At 41.6% G+C, this 17,032-nt stretch overlaps 1 protein-coding gene across 15 annotated transcripts in view; it reads right to left on the bottom strand.

Moving 5' to 3' along the window:
* The window catches only part of dmtn (dematin actin binding protein), a 34,454-nt gene continuing 17,422 nt past the window's right edge, over positions 1-17,032 (bottom strand). For 12 of the 15 annotated variants that reach the window (XM_012958961.2, XM_031897919.1, XM_012958967.1 and 9 more), the window contains exons 5-16: positions 16,813-16,968; positions 13,087-13,131; positions 12,880-12,991; positions 12,591-12,647; positions 11,938-12,078; positions 6,001-6,095; positions 5,689-5,794; positions 3,827-3,870; positions 3,317-3,365; positions 2,875-3,032; positions 2,333-2,413; positions 1-1,375 (exon numbers count right to left, since the gene is read on the bottom strand). In XM_012958961.2, the coding sequence (XP_012814415.1) occupies positions 1,262-1,375; positions 2,333-2,413; positions 2,875-3,032; positions 3,317-3,365; positions 3,827-3,870; positions 5,689-5,794; positions 6,001-6,095; positions 11,938-12,078; positions 12,591-12,647; positions 12,880-12,991; positions 13,087-13,131; positions 16,813-16,968 (1,158 nt within the window). In that variant the 3' untranslated portion in view covers positions 1-1,261. 15 annotated transcript variants of the gene reach the window in all.

Genomic DNA, 17,032 nt, shown 5'->3' with positions numbered 1-17,032 from the left:
TTGGATATTAATTTACTTTTAATAATATTAATTATACATCAGAAGCCAAAACTTCATGGGAAAAAAGCTTCCACGTGGAAAAAGGACACGAGACATGTAGAAGACAGACTTGACATATATGAGGCACATAAGGGAGTCAACATTTTTGGTGAAGGGAACATCTGTGGGAGTCACATATGGTGAAGCAACTTGAAGGATGACTTCAGGCAGTTGAGGAGAAAGAATTAACTAGATGAGATGTGGCCAAAAGTGACATGGAAATGTGGTGGTTAATGCTGGAGTTTCAGGAGTGTAAGATGAAAAGTGATGGATGAAACAAGAGGCAAATGTGTTGTAAGGAGATGACTTGACGTGAGGTGTAATGTCTCAATGAGGAAAAGCATGTACCAAAGAATTCCATAAGGTCACAAACCGCACACAGCAAGCAATGGTAAGTTTTACACTGTCCTTTTGGGCAAATGCTGGTTCCAGATTTGCCATAATGTCCATTTCACTGAACGGAGATGACTTGTTTGCAGTAAAGTGAAAGCACTCACCCATTAAACACGCACAGCGTTGGCAGCTTACAACAATAGTTAATAGCACCTCCACCCCTAATTAGTAAATGCTTTATTTATGTTGTGATTACATGCCCAGCATCTTGTTCCCCAGACCAGTGACAGCTTCTAAAGGATCCTACAAAAGTAACTGATGCTTCTATTGTGCATGACAAGCGGTGGTGGGAATGTTGAATGTAATGTAATAATATATAAAACATGATTCCACTTAGTATATTGCATGTTTAGTGCTTTGTCTGATGCTAATATTGTAGTAACATTATAGAAGTGTATGTACCTTGCTAAGAGAATGATGATATTTATGAAGGAGAAGATTCCACACAGAAGATTCATTGGTGAGGTCATAGGTCAGGTTATATGTGAGATATAAATCTTATTTATTTAGGTTTAGTAACAGGTTCCTGTACAAGTGTGTGAGTATTTGATGGTACTGGACCAAAATATGGTGTGAGGTACCTGATGATATGTCTAAAAGATGGGCCCTTGAGAAAACAACATGGTCTCAGATGAAGGGTGTGTTTGTTACAAGGAGCACTGAAGTTTCCTTTCAGCATAGAGCCACTTAATAATAGTAGAGCCACTTATTTCAGACACGCTTGTCACGCTCTCACTCTCCCCCTCAGACTGCACAGAAGCTGAGGTGGCATCTCCTTGCTTTACCACCTCCTTGTTAGAGGTGAAGGGCAGATATGGCCCACGTATGTTTAGAACAGAAGCTGCTTCCTTTTGAGCTCATTTCTCTTCCACAGAGGCAGTTTGACAAATTCCTCCATGGGCATACAGAAGAGACGCTGGAAATCTTCAGGGGACAGGTACTTCTAACAATGAGACAAAAATCAAGCTATGTTTTAACCGGTAATAAGCAAGCAAACAGGGTCAAAATGACGGACATAAACATATAAGAGCTGTGGAACTTTGTACATATAGTGGCAATTATTTCTCATACCACCTGTTCAAAGGCCCGATTGTATAAAAATGATGGTGTTGTGCAAAGTATTCTATGAAGCCCTTGAGCAAACTGGGGGCCATAAAAATCTGGCCCGTGGGCCTCCAGTTTAAACAGCTCTGTGTATTGAGGAGGAGAAATATACTATATAATTTTAGAGAAAAAACAGATTAAGAATGGAGGCATTCTGGACAAAGGGAAGATCACTAGAAATGCACTACATGGCCAAAATGTCTATTACCAATGTAATTAATGGGTTTGGCTATTTCAGCCACGCACTAAGCATGCAGCCATGCACATCTGCTTATTATCATTAGCAGTAAAACTGGCCATACAAATGATCTCAGCAGAGTCAGACTGGGGTACCCGGGGCCCACCAGGAACCTGACTCAAGGGCCCACCATTCAGCCACCCAGTCCTCAGTTGAAGCACTCTCTGACGAGTTCCAAACTCTGGAAGCAGCTTCTGCACAAGAACGTTTGGTCTGGTGTGGGACAACTTGTCTGGCCTGTAGAAAGCCCAAATATGAAACCCATCAAACACCCATCATCAGGTCTTTATTTTGCTGATGCTCTTAAGGCTGAATGGGAGTAATCCTAGCAGCTATATTCCACAATCTAATTTAAATCCTTCCCAGTAGAGTGGAGGCTGTTATAGCAGCAAAGGGAGAAGCAACTTCATATTAAGGCCTCAAATGGTTTTGAAATTAAATGTTCAAAAAGCACAGTTGGGGTGGTGTCCACAGTATTTTGGCCATGTAGTATATTTCCATAAATTTTTAAAGAAGATAAATAACCCTAATTAAATTGATCTCTCCCATCTTCCTCACCTCCAGCTGAGTCCTGTTAACCCCAGGAGGCAGTTTCTGACGCCCTCTATTGGTCACCATTAGCATATCATAAGGAATGGTCTGTGAGAAAAAGAGAAAGCAAAAGAAGGTTTAGAGCACTGCACAGTATGTGGGTGAGTTACTGAGCAATGGTAATATATGTGAAAAGTGTAAGGAGACAATGATCCACTCCAAGGTTTCCATTAAACTCAATATAATAATGTGGCCACTATACAGAAGAATGATAACTTGTTCTATGTGTAGTGCCAAACCTGCAGTCTACTGCCCCCCTTACTCTTATCCACCCAGATGAAACTTTCAAAGGTCCCTGATATATTGGATCTGATCTCATAGCAGCACTGTCATTATGAATGGAGGTACCAGCCACAAAGTTGAACATACCAGGCAGTGTCGAGGCCAATTAAAAATGTACCCCTCAGGTCTCTTCCTAATCAGGGCAGCTGCTTCTACTGCCCGCCCCTAGCCCTGGCCCTTGTCCCTTAGCACATACAGTCACTGGCAGATATGTATCAGCTGCCCACCTTCTGTTCCAGCATGCTGGGAAGGGAATTGCCTCGGTCCATCCGTGATCGTTGACCTTCACCATTCTGTGGGAAATAAATATTGCCAGAGGATTTGCATGTTGTAGTCACTGACAACTTCTCACTCAAATGATTCCTTGGCATGCTTACCTGAAATGCTGTGAAGGAAAAAAAAGAGAGGTCATGAAGTTGAACACTACTGTAAAACATCAGTTTTTACAGGTCTAATCTAATATCTTTTGGCCAAGGGACCTATTCTGATGCAATGTACCAAGATCAAATATTCTTTCTGCCCAGCCCTATAATAAGTCCAGCTAACAATGCCATATAGTTCGCCAGCTGCAGAGAATTCCTAAGGCCTAGTTCCCATTTTGTAGGACCAAGGCAGTCCAATGATGCTAACTGCAATTGTATCCATAATAATATACATAGCCCTTCTTACCTGCACTTTCTTTGGGACGATCTGAAGTTGGAAACTCTGCAGACAGAAGCTGGATTAAGGGAAAGGACAATGAGAAGTGTCATACAGATGGTCTGAGCTGCTTCACCCTATTTTTACACACTTTCTTTACAGGCCAGATTCTTAAAGGAACAGTAACACCAAAAAATGAAAGTGTATAAAAGTAACTAAAATATATTGTCTTCCTGCCCTACACTGGTAAAAGTTGTGTTTTTACTTCAGAAAGTCTACTATAATTTATATAAATAAGCTGCTATGTAGCCATGGAGGCAGCCATTCAAAGGAGAAAAGGCACAGGCACATAGCAGATAACAAATAATTTCTGTAGAATACAATAGTTTTTTATCTGTTATCTGCTATGTAACCTGTGCCTTTTCTCCGTTTTTCCAGCTTGAATGGCTGCCCCCCTGGCTACACAGCAGCTTATTATATAAATTATAGTAGTCTGTTTTGTATCATTAACTTGCCATTACATTAGCCACATTTACATACCCTTGTTAAGCTGCTCCTTCCGTACCCATAGCCAGAATGTACTGCTGCAGAGAAAGAGAACAATGTAGAGGGGGAATTGGGTTAGACAACTTCAGGAAGGTTCAGAAGTGAGAATTATGCACTTATGAGGTCTCCTGATATGGGAGAAATGTTTGGTATATGCATATCAGAATGTAAGGCAGTAAAGAAACAATGACCATGGTAGTTGGGTACAAAAGTGCTGGATATGTTACAGTCTGCCTGGGTTTGGAAAGGCTGATTTGGGAAGCCTGAGGGGGGGCACTATAGATGGCATTCCACACGCTATACAGTAATTTATAGGAACTGTTTTCTGATTCAGTCTACACAGGACATTTAACTTCCCATCGGGACTGGACTCATAAAATCCCCCTAGACCTAATGCCCCAGTTTGTCTGTCTTCAGGCTTTTGTCTCTCGTCCTTGAAATTGGACCCATCTTTCTGTCTTAATGACCTCTGCCATGATTAAACCTTGTTAGTAATGTTGTTCATTTTACCCTCAAATGGAACCATCACATTGTTATTTATAACAATCAGTAGAACCAAGCTTGCATTGAACACACTATATGCTAGTTTATATTTTTATTGCTTGAATGAATGCAACCACATTCATAGAACTGGTCTCCAAAAACAACAATATTCCAAGTCATAAAGATGCCACTGAGCTCATTATAAATCCGGCTTCTTGGCTCATTTCCCATTAATCACTAATCTTGCCCTAAGCTCTAACAGAAAGGGCCTTCACTCCATTAAATGCTTACTTTGCCACTTTATTTACATACAGCTTTGTGGTGCCACTAGTATAATATTCTTCTTTAATGGAACAAATTTAGAGGTTTTCTGAATATTCCTGCTGGAAAATCCATGTATTTAACAACCTTCCCCACTTTATTATTGGGGTGCAAGACATGGTATGCACTGATCAGTGACCTGTAGGTTCTGCATAATAAAAAAAAAGCAATTAAACATTGGCAACTGGCAGTTATGTCAGTGATCACAAAGGAGGCTAATAATGGGTTGATTTCTTCACAACAGCCTTTATGTATACTTACAGATAGCAGTACTGCCGTAAAAACCCTTACTAAAACCCTAGGAAGATCTGGCCATCAAAAATAGAGACTATTTGGGGTGGCCAAATCTTCCTATGGTTTACTCTTCTATCTAAGTAACCAACAAAAGAGAATGGAGAGATTGTGCAAGCCAACTATAAAGCACAGCCAGGCATGAACAACAAAGCAGAAGACCACATACTCTATATTTTGCAGGACCCAAGACAACCAAACTTCTGCTGTTAATGCCCATGCCCAGTATTTGTTGCTGCTAGTTGTAAATGATAGATTATAAAATATGTTTTAGTTTCCTCTATGGGCCAAGAATGGCATTAGCCCACATTTGCTGTTTCTCACAGTGACAGACTAGGATGCCAGGGGCCCATCATGATACCTTAGGGGCCAACTCTTCACACTGTTATATTCTCACTAAAATTCTTTATTTTCCAAGTCTCTTCTCTTTACATAATATCATGCTACCCATCCCTCCATTTCACCTCTTTGTTTTGATACTGAATTGGGGAATGTCCATGGTATATAGACCTATGGAGGCAAACAGTTGGGGAGCAGAAGGCCCACTCAGAAATTTCTTGGTGTCCTGGTGGACCTGGACCTGGTGGTCTGACACTGGATTTCGTCGGATTGGTTCTTTATAAAAAAGTTCTACCATCAATCAGAAATGTTGGTGAGTGATTTCAGTGTGGAAATAAAGTGACAAGAGTAATAAAGTGACAATGCCCCAAGCCCCTCTGTGTGCTATTGCCCTTAGAGGTATTAAATAAACCAACACATACGTGTATAGATTGGTGTCCGGTCAGGCAGGGAGCGAGTCTTCCTCTTTGGGGTGCCACCTTTCTGCATTTCTTCTTTCATAATGAGTTTTCCCAGATTAGACTGGATCTGTGAGTGCGATCACAGGCAGGGGGGCAAGGCAAATGGAGTGGAGGGGCATGTGGGAGGGTGCGGGTGAAGAAGAGGAAGGCAAAGGAAACAGGTGATGAAGTAAAGAAAAAAAGATAAGAGCAGGGGAAGGAACAGATAAGGTCAGTGAAATTTGATGTATACATTCATACACCATCATACTGTGGCCTCCTAACCTTCTATACCTTGTTTAGCTTCATGTTCAGTAGGTCTTTCACATCCTCTCCTTCTTCACTCTCTTCATCGCCACTTTTGGACTTCGAACGACGTCTCTCGGACTCTAAAGGTAAATGACAGGGATTAGCAGGGACATACCCAGAGATGCTCACTGTTACATAATAGCCAGCTGTATCATTCAGTAATAGGCAGTAACCACCAATAGGTGAAAGTATCCTTCAGCCCTTTAATGACAAGGAAAGGATTAATAAATGACCAAAAAGAAGCACCATCAGCTCCATTAATAACCAGATTTTTTCAGCCAGCTGCAAGAACAGTGAATGCAAAAGTCTGACTGGTTGCCAGGGGTTGCTGCCCAGGTGAAAATGTGCCTAGTGTTCATAAATGAGCCCCTCTGTGTTATATTCAGTATGTGCAGAGATGCGTTGTGCCAGTTATTAACAATATGCTGTGTCAGAGGACTCTGCTGTGTTTTTCCTGTTTAAATGAAATAAGAAAGATGTCACACTAATGGTGGCTAGGGGAGTAAGCCCACATTGGATTAAATCTGGACCCATCTGATTATCTGCACTAGGAACCACCTGAAGGGTAAGTGAATCTAATCAGCCTATTATTTATATCATCTCTGAGTCTATCTGCTTCCTGCTCTTGGGCAGCTCAGGTGGGGAGGGGGCCCTCCCATGGGGTTTTCAGCATCGCTTTAATGTCTATGGGCCAGGAAAAGCAATGTAAAGCATACTCTCTCTGTCTGTGACCAATGATTCTTATTTTGTATCTAAACAAAGCTGATAGCATCAAGTCCCAAAACCCTTTTAAGTCTATGGTACATGTGGTGGAGTGAAAACATGTTTTTTCAAAACCCATCAGTTAATAGAGCTTCTCCAGCAGAATCCTGCATTGTATTCTGTTTTATTCAAAAACACAACAATTTTTTTTTTTAAATTTAATTTGAAATGTCACATGGGGCTAGCCATATTCTTCATTTCCCCGGGTGCAACAGCCATGTGACCTGTGCTTTGATAAACTTCAGTCACACTTTACTGCTGCGCTGCAAGTTGGAGTGATATCCCCCCCTCCCAGCAGTTGATCAGCAGAACAATGGGAAGGGAGCAAGATAGCAGCTCCCAGTAGGTATCAGAATAGCACTCAATAGTAAGAAATCCAAGTCCGGCTTGGGACTCCTCCAGTTACATGGGAGTAGGAGAAACAATAGGTTAGCTGAAAGCAGTTCTAATGTGTAGCGCTGGCTCCTTCTGAAAGCTCAGACTCAGGCACAATGCACTGAGATGGCGCCTACACACCAATATTACAGCTAAAATAATACATTTGTTTGTTCAAGAATAACATTTTAAATGGCAGAGTGGCTTACTAACAGGCTGGTGGCTGGTTGAATCAACTTGCTTTCATTTCAACTAAAAAGGGATAAGTATTCTTTATTAACTTTATCAAAACCATTGTGTTTTTTTAACTGTTGGGTTTTATTTTTTTTTCATAAGTAATTGTTGTTTTTGGAGCTAATTTACAAAGTTTGTGGGATCCATAGGCTTACAGCAGGTTACATTCCCTTGTAATTATCCTCAGCTTGAGGAGGGTGGGGTTTGATTAGTTCACCTTTACAGACTGCATAAATAGAACCACAGGCACTCCAGTGGAGCTTGCTCTGGTGGTAGGGGCTCTGTAAGTGGGGGCTCTCTAAGTGGAGTTATAAACTCAGGGAGTTAGTGGGGGCTCTGTAAGTGGAGTTATAAACTCAGGGAGTTAGTGGGGGCTCTGTAAGTGGAGTTATAAACTCAGGGAGTTAAAAACAAGGTAAAACAAGATATTTACTACAAGTCCTTACACCTATTTTTGTTTAACTGTTCTTGTAACTGGGAGAATGAGTGGTAGCAACATTGAAGGTCTGACACAGTGCACAGCCTGCCGCATGTATGCAGTTGTGGAACAACAGTTCCAAGGTGCATACCTCTGTTGTGGATGTGAGCGAGTTGCCACTTTAGAGGCTCGCGTTAGAGTCCTAGAGGAACACGTTGCAACACTGCGTTCAATCAACAATCTTGAGAGGGGTCTCTTGCTAACTGAACAAGAACTAGTGGGGTCAGATAGTATGGGGGGAGGGGAGCAAGGAAAGGATGATAGGGCAGTAAGCTGGGTGACAGTTAGAAAATCTAGTGTGGGGAAAAGGAAAAGGGAGGCTGCTCCAGGGTTTGCGCATCCCAACAGATTTGCCAGATTGTGTGAAGAAGATGGGAGTGTGAACTCTGGACTGGCGGTTCTTGATGAGGCTGATCTCTCTAACAGCCGGGAGACCAGTTTCTCTAGTAGTGGTGGGGAGGAGAGCAGAGCTAGGCCTAAACAGATGGTGGTTATAGGGGATTCGATCATTAGGAAAGTGGACAGGGTAATCTGTCAAGCGGATCGCTTCAACCGGACAGTTTGCTGTCTTCTTGGTGCCAGGGTTCGGCATGTGGTTGATCGGGTTGACACATTATTGGGAGGGGCTGGGCATGACCCGGCTGTCTTGGTACATATCGGTACTAACGACAAAATGAATGGTAGGTGGGGGACCTTAAAGAGTGAGTTCAGGGATCTAGGCCCTAAGATTAAGCAAAGGTCCTCCAATGTCATTTTTTCGGAAATTTTGCCGGTGCCGCGTGCTAGTTTAGGGAGACAGCGGGAGCTTAGGGAGCTAAATGCGTGGCTAAAGTCTTGGTGTAGGAAGGAAGGGTTTGGGTTCCTAGAGCACTGGGCTGACTTTTCCTTGCGGTACAATCTATACAGCCCTGACGGATTGCACCTCAATGGAAGGGGGTCTACTGTGCTAGGGGAGAGAATGGTTAAGAGGTTGGAGGAGTGTTTAAACTAGACAAGGGGGGGGTGGGTGAGCTAGAATTCTATGGGAAAATTAGTGTAGACGGGGTAGGGGGACTAGCAAAGGGTTGTGGGGGAGGAGTGAGGGGGGCATATAGTTTATCAGATAAGGAGCCTTAGCTTTAATTCTCCATTAGCTAATGTAAACATCAGAGGGAGAAGTAGTAATCTCCGCTGCATGCTGGCTAATGCGCGAAGCTTGTCGGGTAAATTAGGGGAGCTGCAAGCTATTGCATGTATTGAAAATTATGACTTAATTGGTATCACTGAGACCTGGTGGGATGATAAATGCGACTGGGCTGTGAATTTAAATAGTTATACACTTTTTAGGAGGGACAGAGAGATTAAAAAGGCTGGAGGGGTTTGTCTTTATGTAAAGTCAGACTTAAAGCCATGTAATAAAGACATTACCAATGAAAACGTCGAATCTCTTTGGGTAGAAATTTCTGTAGGGCTGAAGGTCACAAAGAAAATAATCATTGGTGTATGTTATAAACCACCCCGTATAGATGAGGGGGATGAGGCCCAGCTATTGTTGCAAATGGAGGAGGCTTCAAAATTGGGTCAAGTTGTTATTATGGGGGAATTTAATTATCCGGACATTGACTGGAGTAATGGGGGGGCTAAGTCAGAAAAATCTAGTAGGTTTGTAAATATGCTAAATGACAACTTTTTATTTCAGGCGGTTCAAGAACCTACTAGGAATGAGTCTATTTTGGACCTGGTAATATCTAATAATACTGAACTTATCTCTAACATTTGTGTGGGTGAGCATCTGGGGAACAGTGATCACAACATGGTCTCCTTTGAGATAATGCTGCAGAGACAGCGCTATAAGGGAGTAACTAAAACACTCAATTTTAGACGTGCAGACTTTGCCAGTATAAGGGCATCTCTGCAATGTGTCAACTGGGAAAGGCTTTTTATGGGGTTAGACACAGAAGGAAAATGGAACATCTTTAAAACATTGCTTTGTAGGTATACACAACAGTATATTCCCCTTGTAAGCAAGGAGAGGCATCGCAAAGCAAAACCTTTATGGCTGAATAAAAGTGTTATTGTCGAGGTTGGTAAGAAAAAACGTGCTTTTAGGGCATTCAAGTTAGCTGGGACAGCGGAAACTTTCATCAGGTACAAGGAAGCAAATAAAGCAGCAAAAAAGCTATCAAGCAAGCTAAAATAGAAATGGAAAGGGATATTGCAGCTAGGAGTAAAAAGAATCCAAAATTATTTTTTAATTATGTGAATAGTAAAAAAATGAAGCAAGAAGGGGTGGGAACCTTATTATCAAGGGGGGGTACGTTGGTTGATGAGAACGGGGAAAAAGCTGAAATTTTGAACTCTTATTTTTCATCTGTCTATACATCTGAGGAGCCAGATAATGAAGGCTTCCCTTGTAATATGCTCAGTTCTAGTAATTTAGCTACTGACGCGTGGGTCACTCGGGAGGAAATTCAAAAGAGACTTGAACATGTAAAGGTAAACAAAGGTCCAGGGCCGGATGGGATTCATCCCAGGGTATTAAATGAGCTGAGCGCTGTGATTGCCAAACCTCTTCACTTAATTTTTCAGGATTCATTGAGGTCTGGCATGGTGCCGAGAGACTGGCGGATTGCTAATGTGGTGCCGTTATTTAAAAAGGGATCCCGTTCTCAGCCTGAAAACTATAGGCCTGTTAGTCTGACATCAGTAGTAGGAAAACTTTTGGAAGGGGTAATAAGGGATAGGGTACTTGAATACATTGCAGTTCACAATACTATTAGTTTGTGCCAGCATGGTTTTATGTGTAACAGATCTTGCCAGACTAATTTAATTGCCTTTTATGAGGAGGTGAGCAGGAACCTTGATGCTGGAATGGCAGTTGATGTCATCTACTTGGACTTTGCTAAAGCGTTTGATACAGTATCTCACAGAAGGTTAATGATCATATTAAGGAATATTGGCCTAGAACATAATATTTGTAATTGGATAGAGAACTGGCTGAAGGATAGAGTACAAAGAGTGGGGTAAATGGAACATTTTCTAATTGGACCAGTGTGGTTAGTGGAGTACCGCAGGGGTCAGTCCTTGGTCCTTTGCTTTTTAACTTGTTTATTAATGACCTGGAGGTGGGCATAGACAGTACTGTTTCTATTTTTGCTTTGTTGATAAGTGCAAAGTTATGCATTTTGGTAGAAATAATATAAACGCAAACTATCTACTGAATGGTAGTGTGTTGGGGGTTTCCTTAATGGAGAAGGATCTAGGGGTTTTTGTTGATAACAAGTTGTCTAATTCCAGGCAGTGTCATTCTGTGGCTACTAAAGCAAATAAAGTGCTGTCTTGTATAAAAAAGGGCATTGACTCAAGGGATGAGAACATAATTTTGCCCCTTTATAGGTCCCTGGTAAGGCCTCACCTTGAGTATGCAGTGCAGTTTTGGGCTCCAGTCCTTAAGAAGGATATTAATGAGCTGGAGAAAGTGCAGAGACTGCAACTAAACTGGTAAAGGGGATGGAAGATTTAACTATGAGGTGAGACTGTCGAGGTTGAGGTTGTTTTCTCTGGAAAAGAGGCGCTTGCGAGGGGACATGATTACTCTGTACAAGTACATTAGAGGGGATTATAGGCAGTTGGGGGATGTTCTTTTTTCCCATAAAAACAATCAACGCACCAGAGGTCACCCCTTTAGATTAGAGGAACGGAGCTTCCATTTGAAGCAGCGTAGGGGGTTTTTCACGGTGAGGGCAGTGAGGCTGTGGAATGCCCTTCCTAGTGATGTGGTAATGGCAGATTCTGTTAATGCCTTTAAGAGGGGCCTGGATGAGTTCTTGATCAATCAGAATATCCAAGGCTATTGTGATACTAATATCTACAGTTAGTACTAGTGGTTGTATATATAGTGTATGTATGTGAGTGTATATATTGGTAGGTGTGGGTTAGGTGTGCTGGGTTTACTTGGATGGGTTGAACTTGATGGACACTGGTCTTTTTTCAACCCTATGTAACTATGTAACTATGTAGACAGTATAATTTAGAAATAAAAAGTATACCATAAAAATCATGGCAGTGAGCAAGTGTGCATTTCAAGTTCATACCTACTACTGCCAAGGAAGGTGGGCACGGCCAGTAGTCTGTCTCAATCTTTGCAGGCTGGTTGGGGTCGGGTGGTTTTGCAGCTGGAAACTTTGATGATTCGACGATGGGGTCATCGGACTGTCTATGTAGGATTCCTGATTCTGAGACATGATGAAAATTAGCATTAAGGTCTGTAGGCTAACAATGCAATTGACAGACCATCACAATGGCAGAAATGTCAATTTGGATCCAGAGTGATCTGGGCAGTCACACCCTGTCCCTGCCCCTATTCTGCCCCTGCTGCACTCCCTGCTCCATTGATTCAAATGATAATTAAGGACTATGCCTTCTATGCATTTCAATGGAATGGAGCTGGTAAATTAGTTTCTACTGCAAATTACTGACAGACAGAGACAGGTGACTGGGCAAAAAGGGATTAAACCAGGAAAACTCTCAAAAGAAACACCACCTGAAGAAGTGAGGCTGTTTGGGAGAGAATGATTGATATCAACTAAAAGCCTGGCGTATGTCTAGGCTCTAAAATAATATATTCTTTCCATAAAAATGTAATAAAACCCACTTAGATTTGTAAGTGAAACTATTCTTGCTGGCAGAGATGGGGGTATCATGACAGGTGAATGGGGTTGTGTTAGAGCTTCTTAGAGATCCTCACCTTTCAGTCTGTAGATTGGTGGCTTCTTATATAAATTAGGCTCAGCCTGAGACAACTCTGGAAAGATAAAACATACAAGTGGAATACAAAATAAAGAGAGGATGCCATGAATGTTTATCATTAATAGAAGAGAAATGAAGGAAGCAACAAATTATTGGTATTAGCTCCTATAGATGTGCTACCATAAAAATGGAAAACTGATGCACAATGAGACTTGTCTTCCAAAGGTATTATTCTGCACAACTTGACATACAACTATATTTGAGTGCTTTGGCTTCCATTTTCCTACCTGGGCAGTGGAAATGTTGGACCCCTCCTCTTGGTGAGCTGGTTCCCCCACGAGCTCCATGCGCAACTGGGCCACTCGCCGTAGATTTGGTCTCAGCCCAAAGTGCTGCAACCTAGCAAATTAAAAACAGATATAACTATTATTATCATGTATCTCATTTTACTCTGCTCCCAGTGCCCCTGTAATACCTGTACAGTTATCAGTTACCTCAGGGGATGGAGGTGGTGTAATGGACTTGGGTGACAGGGAACGCTGCAAAAGAACCAACAAAGTTAATGAAGAGTTAACGTGATCAGCTATATTAATGCAGATATCTCTGGTTTATTAGATTAGGGAATAAACACTACAGATCTAGGATCTTAATGGGATACTGTCCCTTTACTGTCACTTTTTACGGTATACTTTTTATTTCTCAGTGACACTGTTTACATAGCAAATAATTCACTCTACCATTTAACATTTTATTCTTGAACCAAAAAATGTATTTTTTTAGCTGTAATATTGGTGTGTAGGCGCCATCTCAGTGCATTGTGCCTGAGTCTGAGCTTTCAGAAGGAGCCAGCGCTACACATTAGAACTGCTTTCAGCTAACCTATTGTTTCTCCTACTCCCATGTAACTGGAGGAGTCCCAAGCCGGACTTGGATTTCTTACTATTCTGATACCTACTGGGAGCTGCTATCTTGCTCCCTTCCCATTGTTCTGCTGATCGGCTGTTGGGAGGGGGGGATATCACTCCAACTTGCAGCGCAGCAGTAAAGTGTGACTGAATTTTATCAGAGCACAGGTCACATGGCTGTGGCACCCTGGGAAATGAAGAATATTGCTAGTCCTATGTGAAATTTCAAAATTAGATATAAAATAATCTGTGTTTTTTAATAACGGATGTCAATGCAGGATCCTGCTGGAGAAGCTCTATTAACTGATGTGTTTTGAAAAAAACATGTTTTCCCATGACAGTATTCCTTTAAGGCAAAGCAAACAAGAAGCAGGGGTGTATCTGTGCCAAATGCCAGTGAAGGTAGCCAACCCTAACACCCCCTGCTTCTCATCTACTTTACTGCTCCCTTCTAATGAGAGTCAGAGCTGTAGTTTTTACTTGAGCTTTAGATAACACACTTTCATGACTTGCAAAATTAACGTAAACACATAAAAACATATTGTGCACTCTAGGAAGGATTCAGAAATACAATATGTAAATTATACATAAATGCATACAAGACATTGAGATCAACCACTATATATTCATATATATTCATTAATTCTCCAGTGCAAAGCTTGGCCTCCCCAAACCCAAATTTTACCCTTCTTCCCTGCAATTAAGGGAAGGGAGCAATTCAAACTAATGGATCCTTGCTACATTGATGTGATGGGAGAAGTTCTACAAGACTAATTCAAACCATTCAGCAAGCTGTTCATGCTAAGTTCCATGTTGATCTTCCTGCTTTTTGTTTTCCTACAAAGGTGGGTGAAACAGAAGAAGGCAAGCACTGGCTGCTGCTCACACTATATGGCCAAAAGTAACCAGAATGTATTTCTTGTCCAACATCTTCATAAGAAGTTGGTGCTCCCTTTGCTGCTATAAGAGCTTCTACTTTTCTGCCACATGGCCAATAGTAAGGTTGGACAGTGATGTAGGGGATCAGATATGGTTGCAGTCAGCATTCCAATTCATCCCACAGGTGGTTAGTTGGGTTGAGGTCAGGCTTTTCCACTCCCATCTAAGCAAGCCCATTAGGAAGCATAGAAGTGTCAAAAATTTAATTGTGCACTGTAGCCTTAAGGTCAGCTTCAAAGGACCCAGGGGCCTAGCACAGAACATGTTAAAAAGCCTCAGACTATTATTCCTTCTCCACTAGATTTTGTAGTTGGCATTATGCATTCAGTCAGGTATCCTTCTCCTGGCATCTGCCAAAGCCAGACTTTTAGATGGTGCATTCTCCCTACAAATGGCGCTGACATTGCTTTTGGAGACACTTTGGAACTCAGCAGTGAGTAAGACATTTAGATGTCCCTATACCCCTGGCCATGTAGTGTACATGTTCCAAATGTATTTCTTTGTTTCTCTCACAGGAGATGTCTATGATGGCTGATTGAAAATGTTTGTCACACCACCAATTCACAAAGTTTAATACTGACTTGGTTTGTTTGGTCAAGATACACTACGATAACGAATGTAACCTAAATTTTGCCATACACAAGGCCCTTAGACTGGTGCATGGATCCTATATATAGTTGCCCATATTTTGCATCAATAACTCAAACAGAACATCACTTTGGAGACAAAATGTATACATATATATCTACAGAGTAGAGGAGGATTTGGAAAAGGCTATACATATGGCGCTGCTTAGACTTAGTGCATGGTTATACTTAATACTTAAAATTAACCATAGTAAACATCTCATCTCTGATTGTTATACATGGGTGAATGATTACATATAGTGGAACTATGAGTTTGTATTGCAAGTTTTTCCCCCACTAACATAAATATGTGAATCCAGCCAGCTGAGGACATCATGGGTATTACTGACAGAAAGTTGGCATTGTTACTGTTTTTAGAGCTGTCGCCTTCATATATGACCTCTATTGCTCACAAGCAAAATCATAATAAACGAACAATAAAAATTCCATAAAACTAGGAGAGGCCTTAACAGAAAAAAAATTGAACAGAAGAGACAACAGAATATGAGTAAAGATGAGCTAGTTACTTTTCAAAACGCATCAGTTAATAGAGCTTCTCCAGCAGAATCCTGCACTGGAATCCATTTTTTTAAAGGAGACATATTGGATAAATGGGAAAAATGGCTAATTTTGTAGGCAATTATGAATAATATACGGTGCTGGTTTCCCTTTGGGCTAAAAATTAACCCTATCTGTAAAAATGGCCCCTTTATTGGAGCTCCCTATAGATCCTCTCACTTCTCTGTCTAGTGTGAAATGGAGAGTGGGCGTGTCCTAACGGTCCCTGCCAGAAGCACAGTAGGAGGGGGAGAGCCAATCACAGCCCTGCACTCACACAAGCACAGACAGGCTTCAGTTCCCTATCAGGTCAGCCTAGCTGCTGATTGGTTCCTACCCTACAGTGCAGGGTACGGAGGGCCGCCGGCTCCCCAGCTCATCCAGAGAATTCAGCCAGCAGGAAGTGGGACAGATGGGCGGGGCTAGTGGGGTTTGGGGGGAATTTCTCAATAAATCAGTCAGAAACACAACTTTTTAAGCCCAATCCTTCTATATCTAGAGGAGTATAATTCCCTGGTACATTCATCATTTTTATAGGATATGTCTCCTTTAAAAGTGCAGATTTTTTAATATTTCACATGGGGCTACCCAGGGTGACACAGTCATGTGACTTGCGCTCTGATAAACTTCAGTCACACTTTACTGCTGCGCTAGATAGCAGCTCCTAGTAGGTATCAGAATAGCACTTAATAGTAAGAAATCCAAGTCCAGGTTGGGACTCCTCCAGTTACATGTAGATGGCACCTACACACCAATATTACAGCTAAAAAAATACATTTGTTTGTTCAAGAATAACATTTTAAATGGCAGAGTGAATCTTGTGGGACTATGGTGCCCATCAGATGATTATACACCAATATGTTCTTGGTCCGATGGAATTTTCAAACATGCTTGATAGATATCTGGAAATTTTTTGCTCAGATATAAATCAGGCCATTAAGTTGCCAACTTGGTCTGGAGGGACCAAGTGGGCAGCTTTTGTCAGCTTGATTAATAATATAAGTCAGATGTAATGATGAGCTCTTTAGGCAAGATGGCATAAAGCACAAACATCATAAAATGTTGACCAGTCACTGACCAATGACACAATAATTAAATACAATTGTTGTGGGCTAAAATAATCAGCAGACTTAAACCCAGAATAGCAAAGGTCTAGGTTTCAGAGGTCAGACACAGAATAGTCATTATTTACCTCTCGGCTACGTAGAGTTTCTGTGTTCTCTAAAACAGTGTAGGTGAAATGTGGTTCATATATCATCAGGTCTGGACGCTCAATATCTAAAATGGCCTTATCACGAGGGAGGGCAGCCAGATCCTTATACCCCAGAACCCGACTATCCATCCGAGCCTGGAAGGAAAATAGAAATAATAAAGCACATGGGTGTAATTAGAGCAGCAGGATGTGGATTCTA

This window comes from Xenopus tropicalis, chromosome 3 (genome assembly GCF_000004195.4).
Source record: "Xenopus tropicalis strain Nigerian chromosome 3, UCB_Xtro_10.0, whole genome shotgun sequence".
In the NCBI taxonomy this organism is placed as follows: domain Eukaryota; kingdom Metazoa; phylum Chordata; class Amphibia; order Anura; family Pipidae; genus Xenopus; species Xenopus tropicalis.
This window is presented reverse-complemented; position numbering and strand designations above follow the sequence as displayed.